The sequence below is a fragment of the Saccostrea cucullata genome, unplaced genomic scaffold, assembly GCF_032062105.1.
Source record: "Saccostrea cucullata isolate Sc308-1 unplaced genomic scaffold, CSIRO_AGI_Scuc_v1 ctg1291, whole genome shotgun sequence".
NCBI classification, from domain to species: Eukaryota; Metazoa; Mollusca; class Bivalvia; order Ostreida; family Ostreidae; genus Saccostrea; species Saccostrea cuccullata.
In genome coordinates, this window is record NW_026921741.1 from 88,111 (window position 1) to 99,037 (window position 10,927).

At 33.9% G+C, this 10,927-nt stretch overlaps 1 protein-coding gene across 1 annotated transcript; it reads right to left on the reverse strand.

Annotated features, from left to right (window-relative positions):
* Positions 1–1,952: 1,952 nt before the first annotated feature.
* Positions 1,953–8,079, reverse strand: LOC134260669 (heat shock 70 kDa protein 12B-like). Its single transcript, XM_062743219.1, has 4 exons — positions 7,417–8,079; positions 7,071–7,295; positions 4,140–4,296; positions 1,953–3,676 (listed from the first exon to the last, which is right to left on the reverse strand). The coding sequence occupies exons 1-4, from the start codon at positions 7,435–7,437 to the stop codon at positions 2,715–2,717; spliced, it is 1,365 nt and encodes a 454-aa protein (XP_062599203.1). The 5' UTR covers positions 7,438–8,079; the 3' UTR covers positions 1,953–2,714.
* Positions 8,080–10,927: the final 2,848 nt, after the last annotated feature.

The window sequence follows — 10,927 nt, forward strand, 5'->3', positions numbered from 1 at the left end:
CATTCATTTTTTTTTTTCTGGACTTTCGTTTTTGGAATCTTAAACATTCACAGGAGAAAAATTCTCATCACGAATTACGCCTTGCCAGACTCTGCTGATTCTACTGGCAACAAGATCAGGGTTGTGTCCGTAGATAACAGCTCTGTTACAACGCGAAATGTAATAACAACGCGAAATGTAATAAACCTGGATTATTACATTTTGCGTTATTACATTTTGCGTTGATCTCGACGCAAAATGTAATAACGCAAAATGTAATAACACAATTCTTATATTATTACATTTTGCGTTATTACATTTAGCGTCGAGATCAACGCAATAAGTAATAACGTGCTTTTTCGTTGTTACATATTGCGTTATTTTATTTTTGCACTGAAGACAACGCAAAATGTAATAAATCAATATGTAATTAAACAAAATATAATAAATTTTTTATTGCGTTTAACAAAAAAAGATCATAAAATTGATTCAAAGTATACATCAAACCAACATGGGAAACACGCCGTAAAATATTTAGAACTAAAACAATGAAACCAACGTTAGGGCTTTTACGGACAGTCAACAGTTCATTCAGTGGCCCGGTCAACAGTTCACTGTTTCATGATCACACAAAACATAAAGTAAACCGTGAAACAGTATACACTTATTTAATGACTACGAGGTAAACAGTCAAAGTGTTGTCCCGAGGTAGTGGGGGAGACCTGGGAAACTGTTGCCCGAGGCCGAAGGCCTCGGGCAACAGTTTCCCAGGTCTCCCCCACTACTGAGGGACAACAGTTTGACTGTTTCACCGAGTAGTCATTGAATAAGTGTTTTATTACCTGACCTACTATATAATCAATTAAATTGGAATAAAAAACACACAAACAATCAATAAAACGTTTTCACAACTGTTTATTCACATACTTGTCTATTAATTAGCTGAACACATAATATAATGATTAAATTAATATTTTTAATTTAAAATAATACTTAATATATGGATTGTTTGTGTGTTTTATTTAAATTTGATTAATTATAGAGCAGGTAAATAGTGATGTCGTGATCATCAAAATGCTTGAATATCACGATGACGCTTTAAACAGTCAACAGTTCATTCTGTGGACCGGTCAACAGTTCACTGTTTCATGATCACGCAAAAACATAAAGTAAACCGTGAAACAGTTCAAAATGCCTAATTATAATTTATATAGTAGGTTAGGTAATAATTCAAAATGCCTAATTATAATTTATATAGTTGGTTAGGTAATAATTCAAAATGCCTAATTATAATTTATATAGTAGGTTAGGTAATAATATGGTATCATTATTGTCAATAAATCTCTCCTGCTAGCCAGTTACACCTGCCAGTACCGATGAATAGTTTTCTTTAAGATTCATTGCATTTGTCTATAAATAAGCAAAAGCATACTGGCCAATCCCCCCCCCCCCAACAACCCTGCCCCCAGATGCACGTTTCTAATTTGCAACACCTATAATTTGAATACATTTCTTAAACTAATTTTAAAAAATGTAGTTAATTAAATCAATATATTATAAAATTTATTAATTGTAAGAAATTGCATAAATATATATATAGATTTTTCCTTTTGTTTAATTTCCTTTCATCGGCCACTACACTATTGAAAATTGTACTCAATGTTGCTGACGAAAAAAAATTGTGTTATTACATTTTGCGTTCCTGCCTTTTGCTTAATATCGACGCAAAATGTAACAACGCAAAATGTTATAATCCACAAATCGTGTTATTACATTTTGCGTTATTACATATCGCGTTGATCTCGACGCAAAATGTAATAACGCGAAATGTAATAATCATCAAATGTGTTTCGTTACATTTTGCGTTATTACATTTTGCGTTGATTTCGACGCAAAATGTAATAACACAAAATGTAATAATCCAGGTTTATTACATTTCGCGTTGTTATTACATTTCGCGTTGTAACACAGCTCCTTTCAAAACAGAAAGATTGGTGTCGGGTGGGCAATAGACATGTTTGCTTGGAAACTTTTCTTTCACAGCTCGGTAAATTAGTTTAGAATTTGCAAATCCACCAACAAGTAGAATGGATCGAATTTCAACTGTGACAACTTCTTCGAGGCATTTCAATATACCTTGTACTGGATTTTTGAAAAAGTAATAGAAATACTCGATCGGCATCTGCAATTTTCCGTGACTGAATTTTATATGGTAGTTGTGCTTCCTCATTTTCGATTCATCATTTTTTTTGTGTGCCAAATTGGGTGATAAAGTAAGGCGTACGTTCTGTTTGCCTATTTTTTTTTATTTTTAAAGCTTGTCTTAGTTCATTGAATTCGGAGAGATTTCCCCTCTTAAAGTCGTAATAATCGATATCGCTACCAATACAATCTTCTTTTATAAAATTATAGAAATTCCTTATCAATCATGGTACCAATAGTCACCTCATCTGGCGGGATCCGATCCGATTTGTACAACGTATTGCACTTCAGTTTTTTCAAGTCATAGGTTTATGATTTTACATGACATACAATTGTTCTTCCACACTTAAAAATGGAAAATCCCTTTTGTAGATGATTAAGGTCACGATGCCCAACTTAAATCACCAAATTTTACACTGAATATTTTATATGAATAATATTATAGTTTTCTTAATAATTTCTGTTATATACATGTAGGTGATAGTATTGATTATTGACTCATTCAGATTAGGGGTTACAGAGGGAATACATAGTTACACCCAAGAGCTTCTGGTTTTAACTCTTGCCTTGAAATCGAATTGGGTTCCCTTTAATTTTATTGCTAACTCTATCATCCTTTTCCCTGCTCCTTTGAGTTCTGGTAAGTGTAGATCAAAATGAATAACGTGATGTAAATCTTCCGAGGTTGAAGTTGGCAAGCAATCGCTCTCTGAAGAGAAAACTGTTAAACGGAAAGTTTCCTTGTCGCAGTTCTCGTCCACGATAAAACGATGATAATTTCTGGCGTCTATCGTTATTGGCTGACCTTTTTGTGTGAGCGCGTAAAAATTGTTTTTGAAATCTTTCTTTTTCACAGGTGAAAAATCTTCATTTGGGATTACGCCTAGCCAGACTCTGCATATTCTACTAGCTACAAGATCAGGGTTGTGTCCGTAGATAACAGCCCCTTTCAGGACAGAAAGGTCGGCATCAGGTGGACAATAGACATGTTTACTTGGAAACTTTTCTTTCACAGCTTGGTAAATTAGTTTAGAATTTGCAAATCCACCAACAAGGAGAATGGATTTTATTTCATCTGTGACAGCCTCCTCGAGACATCTCAAAATACCCTCTATTGGTTTCCTGAAAAAGGATTGAAAATACTCGACCGGAATCATCAATTTTCCAAATCTAATTTGTATACGGTCGTTGTGTTCTTTCATTTTGGATCTGTCAATCTTTTGTTCAAAGGCGGGTGCTATTGTAAGGCTTACACATTTCTGAGTAACCTCTCCCGTTTGCCTCTTTTTTATTTCTAAATCATGTCTCAGGCCATGGAATTCAGGCAGATGTTCCCTAATAAAGTCATCATAATTGCTACCAATGCAATCTTTTAAAAAATCAAAGAATCCTCTATCGACCATGGAGCCACCATAGTCACCTCCTCTGGCGCTCTTTATCTCTTTCAGACTTCCACAAGGCAAAATCTTGTTTGTAGTGATGTCAATGGTTCCACCTGAAAATAGATGTGATTAAATGTTGTAACATATTCATGAAAAAATGGAAAGTGACTAACCTTTAAAGAACCGAGGTAAATTTGTTTTTTCATATTGAAAAAAATAAAGGTTGTGATCCTTTTACTTCCATGGTCCAAAGAACCGGTTTGAATAAAAAATATAACCTGGTCGTTACGATAGAAATAACGTTATTGAATTAAGCAAATGTTATTTAAAAAGACTTTGTAAGTTCAACAAAAGAATTTGAATCATATGTGTCAAAAATTCATGTTTGCATTATAGTCCAAGGAAATATTTGTGAATATAAATATAAAAGTAAGAAAAATTTTTCAATTCTTATAATGCCTTTATTTTTCATATTTTAAAATGAATAATACAAACAGTATTCAACAACATGGATACAGAGGAAGAGAGAAAATTTTTCATCTTTTTTTTAAAATAATATGACTATTATTGACTCACCTCCTAAGTCAGCTACAACAAACTCGGAACAAAAGTCAAAATTGATGAGGTCTTGGCATCCGGATTTATGATATTCATCCACATGGTGTTCTTTACAGAGAACAGCTGCTGCTTCTGGTTCCAAAGAGAGCAGGAGATGTTTTTTCTGAATTCCAGCCTAAGAAATTTTCATAATTAGGATACACATGTAACTGTGCATAAAAGTATATGTAATTCAGCATTTATTCACACTTTTTTTTACTTCATGAATCATAAGTAAGGAATTGATTTTAGAAGCACAAGGCGGTTGTGATTGGTCTGCACAGGTAGCTGCAAAAATGTACCTCTCCGAAAAATATTTTGACAGACCGGAGAGAGATAGTGCCACCCATATTAAAAACTGTATATTAATTGCGCACAAAAAGTTGCGCTTAGTTTTGGATTATTTCTTCCAAATGCTTACCTCGATCACGAAAACGTAGATTTTTAGAACATCCCTTACTCCTCTATGAAGTACTCTCGTAGTTGACAAATGCACGAAGTGCATTGGACGGAAATATCTTGTAAACCAAAATGGCTGTATAAATAGATGATATTTTTGATAATCTCAATTTCAGGACCAGGAGTGCTATTAACAATAATAATATGTATTACTAGTATTATTTTTCTTTATTGTTCCGACTATCTGATTGGCTCATACTGGATCACATGACGAAGTATAAAAGGTGTTACAGACTGGATGTTTCTATTTTAAAAATTTATAAACCTGCTGTTTCTAAGATTGGAAACGTTCTTCTGTGAAGCAACAATAGTGCTGACGTCACAATAGTCTTTATAGACTGGATGTTTCTAAAAACAGATACTGCAGCTGGTTTTCATTACTGTGACGTCATAATGCAAATGACATAACAGTGCCTTGTATGAGAGGAAACTGAGTATTAGAAAAAGGATTTTAATCTTAATAACTGATAAAAATAATAAAACAATTGTAGCCTTTTGATTCTGTACAATCCCTCGATATATAGACCTTAGAGAAAGCATATCGACCTCGCACTTCGTATGCTTTCTCTAAGGTCTATATATAGAGGGATTGACCTCATCAAAAGGCTATAATTGTATAATGTTTTTATGTGGAAACAGTGAAAAAATATGTGAGGAATAAACAGTTAGTAATATTTTGAGATGACAGTTTAAAATTATTGAGAAATAAATCGAGAAACAGAGCAATTTTTGTACGCAATAACTATACATTTTTTTTTTCAATGGGTGGCACTCTAGCTCCCTGATCTATCAATAGATTTTTTCGGAGAGCTAGCCTACAGTTCTGCAGTTATCTGCAAGGGATAATCACACCTCCATATCACTGGATCCAACCTCTGATTGTTTTGAGGTCCGGGTTTGCTCTGCCCCTAAAACAAATCTATATTTCTTTATATATAAAAATTTAAAACACTTTTCGAAATATTTCAACCGTGTTACCGGCCTTCATCAGTCGTGTTTATTTTAATGCATAGCAACTCAACAGTATTATGACGTCACAATGAACATAAAAATTGAGAGGCAACGTCACGCAATAAAAATGCGCCAAAAACATCTGAAAATATTGTGAGAGCAAAAATTGTACTTGTGTTATAAAATTTTTATCATACATAATAAAATACTAGAATACGGGGTAACATTTTTATATACACAAGTACAATTTTACGTATAAGTACCTGGAGAACCTGGAAAGTATATCATTTCTGGACGTCTTAATTACTCGAAATGGAGAGAAACTGACAACTGATGTATACTACAAGACGACAGACACACACCAATACCTCCATTTCGGTTCATGCCACCCCAGACATACTAAGCGTTCAATACCGTATAATTTATCGAGAAGAATCTGTACCATAGTCAGTGATGAGGAACGAAGGAAGGAACGTCTTAAAGAATTGAAAGGGTATCTTTTGGATCAGAAATATCCATTAGAAATTATAGAAGATGGAATTAAAAAAGCCGAAGAACTGGACCGTAACCAATTAATTAATCCGCCGTCTACAGACACTACAGAGGAGAAAATACTTCCTTTCGTTACGACCCACAATCCAAGAAATAGAAACATTACCCCATTTGTTCAACATCTCAATGGAGTTCTTAAAACCGACGAAAAAATGTCAAAAGTTCTTCAAAATTTCCAATTCATAAATAGTAAGAGGCAACCGAAGAACCTCCGCCGCTTATTGTGCAAGTCGCATTTTCAACAAAATAATGTGCACTCAGTCAGCAAATGCCCTGACCGTCGCTGTGGAACATGTCCGTACATAAGAGAAGGAAATACCTTTAAAATTGGGCCCAAAGATTTTAAAGTTAATGCTAATATGTCTTGTGATTCTAAAAACGTCATATATTGTATAACGTGTGAAGGATGTGGCCAATTTTACATCGGCGAGACTGGAACTACTCTCCGTACCCGTATCCGAATCCACAAACAACATATTCAACATCCAGAGTACAGACAGATCAAAGTTAGTGAACACCTGGACCAATGCGGTAACGGACATTTCACCGTGTTCCCCTTTTACAAACTGTTAACCGACAGTACGGTAGAAAGAAGAGAAAAAGAGAAACATTTTATTAAGTCTTTAAAACCAACTTTGAACAGTTTAGCATAGTTTATTGTATTTTATATACATGTATGTTTATTTCTCATATGTTCAACATGTACGCTTTTGCTTGTTTCCCGAACATTCATTGTGACGTCATTGTATCGTTGACAACGTCATTACCATAACATTTTAACGTCAAATATTTAAAGTAAAACGTCTGAAGAATTTGAATGAAAGCGCTAACGTTTTACAACTTGTGTTGTCGTTTTTTTCTTTTTTATATATATATATATATATATATATATATATATATATATATATATATATATATATATATATATATATATATATATATATATACCTCATTGGCTGCATTTATCATAAAACCACGCGATTCGTCATCCCATATTGCAGGAACTGTCAAGATAAATCGGACTTGATCTGTCGAAATGTTTACTCCTTGTTCCTGAAGTTTATTGAATAGGTTCTCTTTCAGAGAGCGAATACAATCCGCAAACACTATCAAAGCCGGTTTCTTTCGATCTTGATCATCTTCTAAAAGAAGTTCTGTGTTTTCCAAAGTAACCTGAAGAAAAGCGAAAAAAGACAGTCATTAGATTTTTTTTCTACTTCACTAAATGTGTATTTCAATCTTATTCAGTAGCATTTAAACCTTGGTACAATTGCAAATTTAAAAAACATTTTACATTTTTCTCATACAACTTCATCTTGAAATTGTAAAAGGCCTTCCAGTTCACTGCTTCTTCTGGTTCTTGTTCCAATAGCTCGATATATTTGTTCTCAGCCCGAGATCCAAAGGAATTGAAATTATCATCTGGATCATATAGGATAAATGTTGACGTCTTTTGTAATATATAATTAGCTGCTAGCCAGAGGGGTGAGGATACTTTAAGTGGATCATCGAGGAAATCTGTGCGACTAGAGAAAGCATATCCCGAGAACGTGGTTCCAATATCAATCGCTGCCACATACGGATATTCCCTGTCCTCTCTTAAATAAAAACATAATCCTAAATCAATGTTCAAATATGTTTGAAAGAGTTATTCTGGTCCCATTTTCATATTACATACCGTGTAACTGGTTTTTAATGCGGGTGCAAATTTTTGCGATTTGATCCTGAAATAGGTATTTATAATATTTGTTATTTGCGATTTTAATTTTTGCCATTTCACTTTGACAATAAAGTCTATTTTTATTGAATTTTATTACTAGACATTTAAACAATAAAGTTTATTTTTATTTTTTATTGAACAAACCAAATACAGGTGACTCTCGATGGCTTGAACTCCGATCTCTCGAAGTGAACCTCCGGTCCCCTTTTTTCCTCTATATAACTAGGCAAAATCCTGATCTCTCCAACTTCTATCTCTCGAATAAAAACCTGGGTCCCGTTACACATATTTCATTGAATTCTCCATCAGCATACGTCAGTATCGAGATCATGTGAGATTGCAAAGCAACTCCCAGAATTCAATGCGAAGTTTGACCCAGATTCGATCAGTCGTGGAATTTTACGCTCTATATTTTATTTGGATTTAACCTTTATTTGTGACCTTTATTGTATAATTTACGTTTGTGTTGGACTGCGAATTAGTGCGGAACATTTGCGGTAAATTCAAACGGAATTTGAACTATACAGTAGTGAATATTGACGAAGTTCAATAATATACGAGGAGAGTCCCTCAGGCTCCGACGCCATTTTGGGGGATTTTGTTACGCAAGTAATGTCTTCAGAACAATCAGATATGCATCATGATCAAGATGCACAAAATGGTGCAATGAAATCTCGTAAGCGAGATGCACTTGATGAACATTTTACGCTCTATCTCTCGAAGTTTTGATTGCGCTTGTATACACGCCAATCAGGGACCTATATACTAACATAGTATATAGGTCCCTGCGCCAATCAAGCGTAAAATAAATGCTGTCTGGACTTACCTGGAAACAGTGAAGGCCTTGGGCTGCTAATTGGGTGTTTATATAAATGACACTACACCTGTGGGTCGTCGGTGTGTTGTCATGGATCTATATACTAAGTATGTAGTATGTAGGTCCCTGGTGTTGTTATAATTAATGGGTTATTATTCACAGGGTAAATTAGAAACAAAGTCACAATTATTTTGAATTGAAACCGAGGCGATAATTATTTGAAATTAATTTATAGATGTTCGTTTCAGTAAGTTCCCATATGACTATGAACTTTCATTTATGATTATAAAGAGTTTATATAATCCCAGTATGGGAAATATTCCACAAGGAATTCTTTTCTCAAGGACATAATACCGATTGAGAAAAATCTGGTAAACACTAGTGAAGGACCTGATCAAGCCGCGGAATATCCAAATCGACAATTGCTATTCGGGTTTCATATAAATAAATCATGAAATACAATGTAGGAACAAATAAATATTGAATCTCTGGGAATTCGTTTTATTTATTCGAAAAACAATCATTGTTGTTGATATCAAGTAAATTACATGTAAAATACGATTGAAAAGGTGCAATGGCATTATTTACATATACTTCCGGTATCTGCAAAAGTAGAACTTCGATGATCGCAACTGAAAATTCCGGATTTTATTTACGTATTTTTTTGCGATTGAATTTTTTGTGATTAAGACTTGATCGCAGAATTTCGCAAAAAATAGCACCCCGTAAAAAATCCAGTTATACGTAATAAAAAGTAAATTATTTGTAATATTTCAAATTATTATTATATTAATTAAATGTACGAGGGTCATTCAAATACGTAGACAATGTTTCTCCTCAGAAAATTGTATTTACAAGATTTATAGATCAACGCATATTTATTTGTAAAAACATGTAATCTGTCGATGTGTGAAGTTTTATTCCATTTGATCATAGGGAATTCATGTTAGCCTATTTTAAAAGCAATAGGTTTTGTCATCACAGAGCAAGATTAACATTGTACATTGTTAGAAAGAACACCAAGAAAGTTTCTCAAAATTACTCTGTCTTTTATTCCATACACGGTTTTAGTGACTTTCTCATTCATTAAAACGTCTATGTAACTTGTCATCAAGTTTGCTACCAATTGTTCGTATAGCTTACGTTTCATTGTCAATGCTTTTAAATTATTTACCGCGTAACTCTGCTTTCAATAGTTCCGCTACAGTGAAAAGCACATAACGTTTCATGACGTTATTATGTTCCCCAAACGAAGTTGGGGAACATATTGGTTTTACTCTGTTTCTTATCATTATGTCGCCCCGAACGAAGTCGGGGACGACATATTGATATTGTACGCATGTTTTTTTTATCCAGGCTGTTTCTCGGAGATGGCTGGGACAATCTTCCTGAAACTTTCCTCAAAGGACGATCACTGGTTGTAGTTGTGCAGTGAGGTCGTTCAGTTCCAATATGTCTACCGTTGCCATGGAAACCTGTAAAAAGCGACAAATTTTGTCCGAGAGTGTTCTCTCTGGTCCCTTAAACGTTCGTCATGAAACTTTTCTTATTTTAAGGATTAGTATCTGTAGTTCTGCAACTCGTATTTAAAATTTTCATATAATCGCTTATTGCCATGGAAACCAGGTGAAAGTAAAAATTCTTTAATTTCGATTTTCTCAATAACTACTCAGGCAATCGTTTTGAAACTTTCAATGTTTATTCCTTGCAATGTGTCAAAGTGATTTCTACTTTCAAAATAATTGTAATGAGTCGCTCACGGTTGCCATAGAAACGAAACAGAAAAAAAGATTCAGATGTACACATGTGTTCTCCAAGGTCTAGGTCAAAGGGTCAAAGTTCGTCGTATCCAATAAAAGTTCTTTTCACAAGGATTACATATTTGAAATACGAAAGCCCTAGTACTTACCGTTCAAACGTTATGGCTATTTACTATGTTCAAGACGACCCCCCCCCCTTTTTTTGAAGCACACAGCCAAGTAGAATACACAGATATAACATATACAACTTACAAGTAACTTTTTAAAATCTTCATTCATAAAATTCAGTTCCCGTCATGTGATATTTTGCCATCATTCATTCTCCTTCTGTTTTGTCTCTTGAATTTATAAATATTTTATTTTATCTATATAAAAAAAAATAACGATTGTCAGCTGCATTTATTTTCATTTCGCGTTTTCTTGTATATCTATCACTTGTATATTATTCATTTCATTAGATAGTGCAAGTATAAATTAAAAAAATGGTACGTCATTTCCATAGTTTTTA

Bases quoted from the DNA above. Each gene is read 5' to 3' on its own strand.
- LOC134260669 (XM_062743219.1), bottom strand. From the start codon at position 7,437: ATGAAGTTGTATGAGAAAAAT. The intron at 7,296-7,416 runs GTAAAATGTTTT...GCTTTTCTTCAG, and splicing joins TGAAGTTGTATGAGAAAAAT to GTTACTTTGGAAAACACAGA. The intron at 3,677-4,139 runs GTGAGTCAATAA...ATCTATTTTCAG, and splicing joins TGTTGTAGCTGACTTAGGAG to GTGGAACCATTGACATCACT.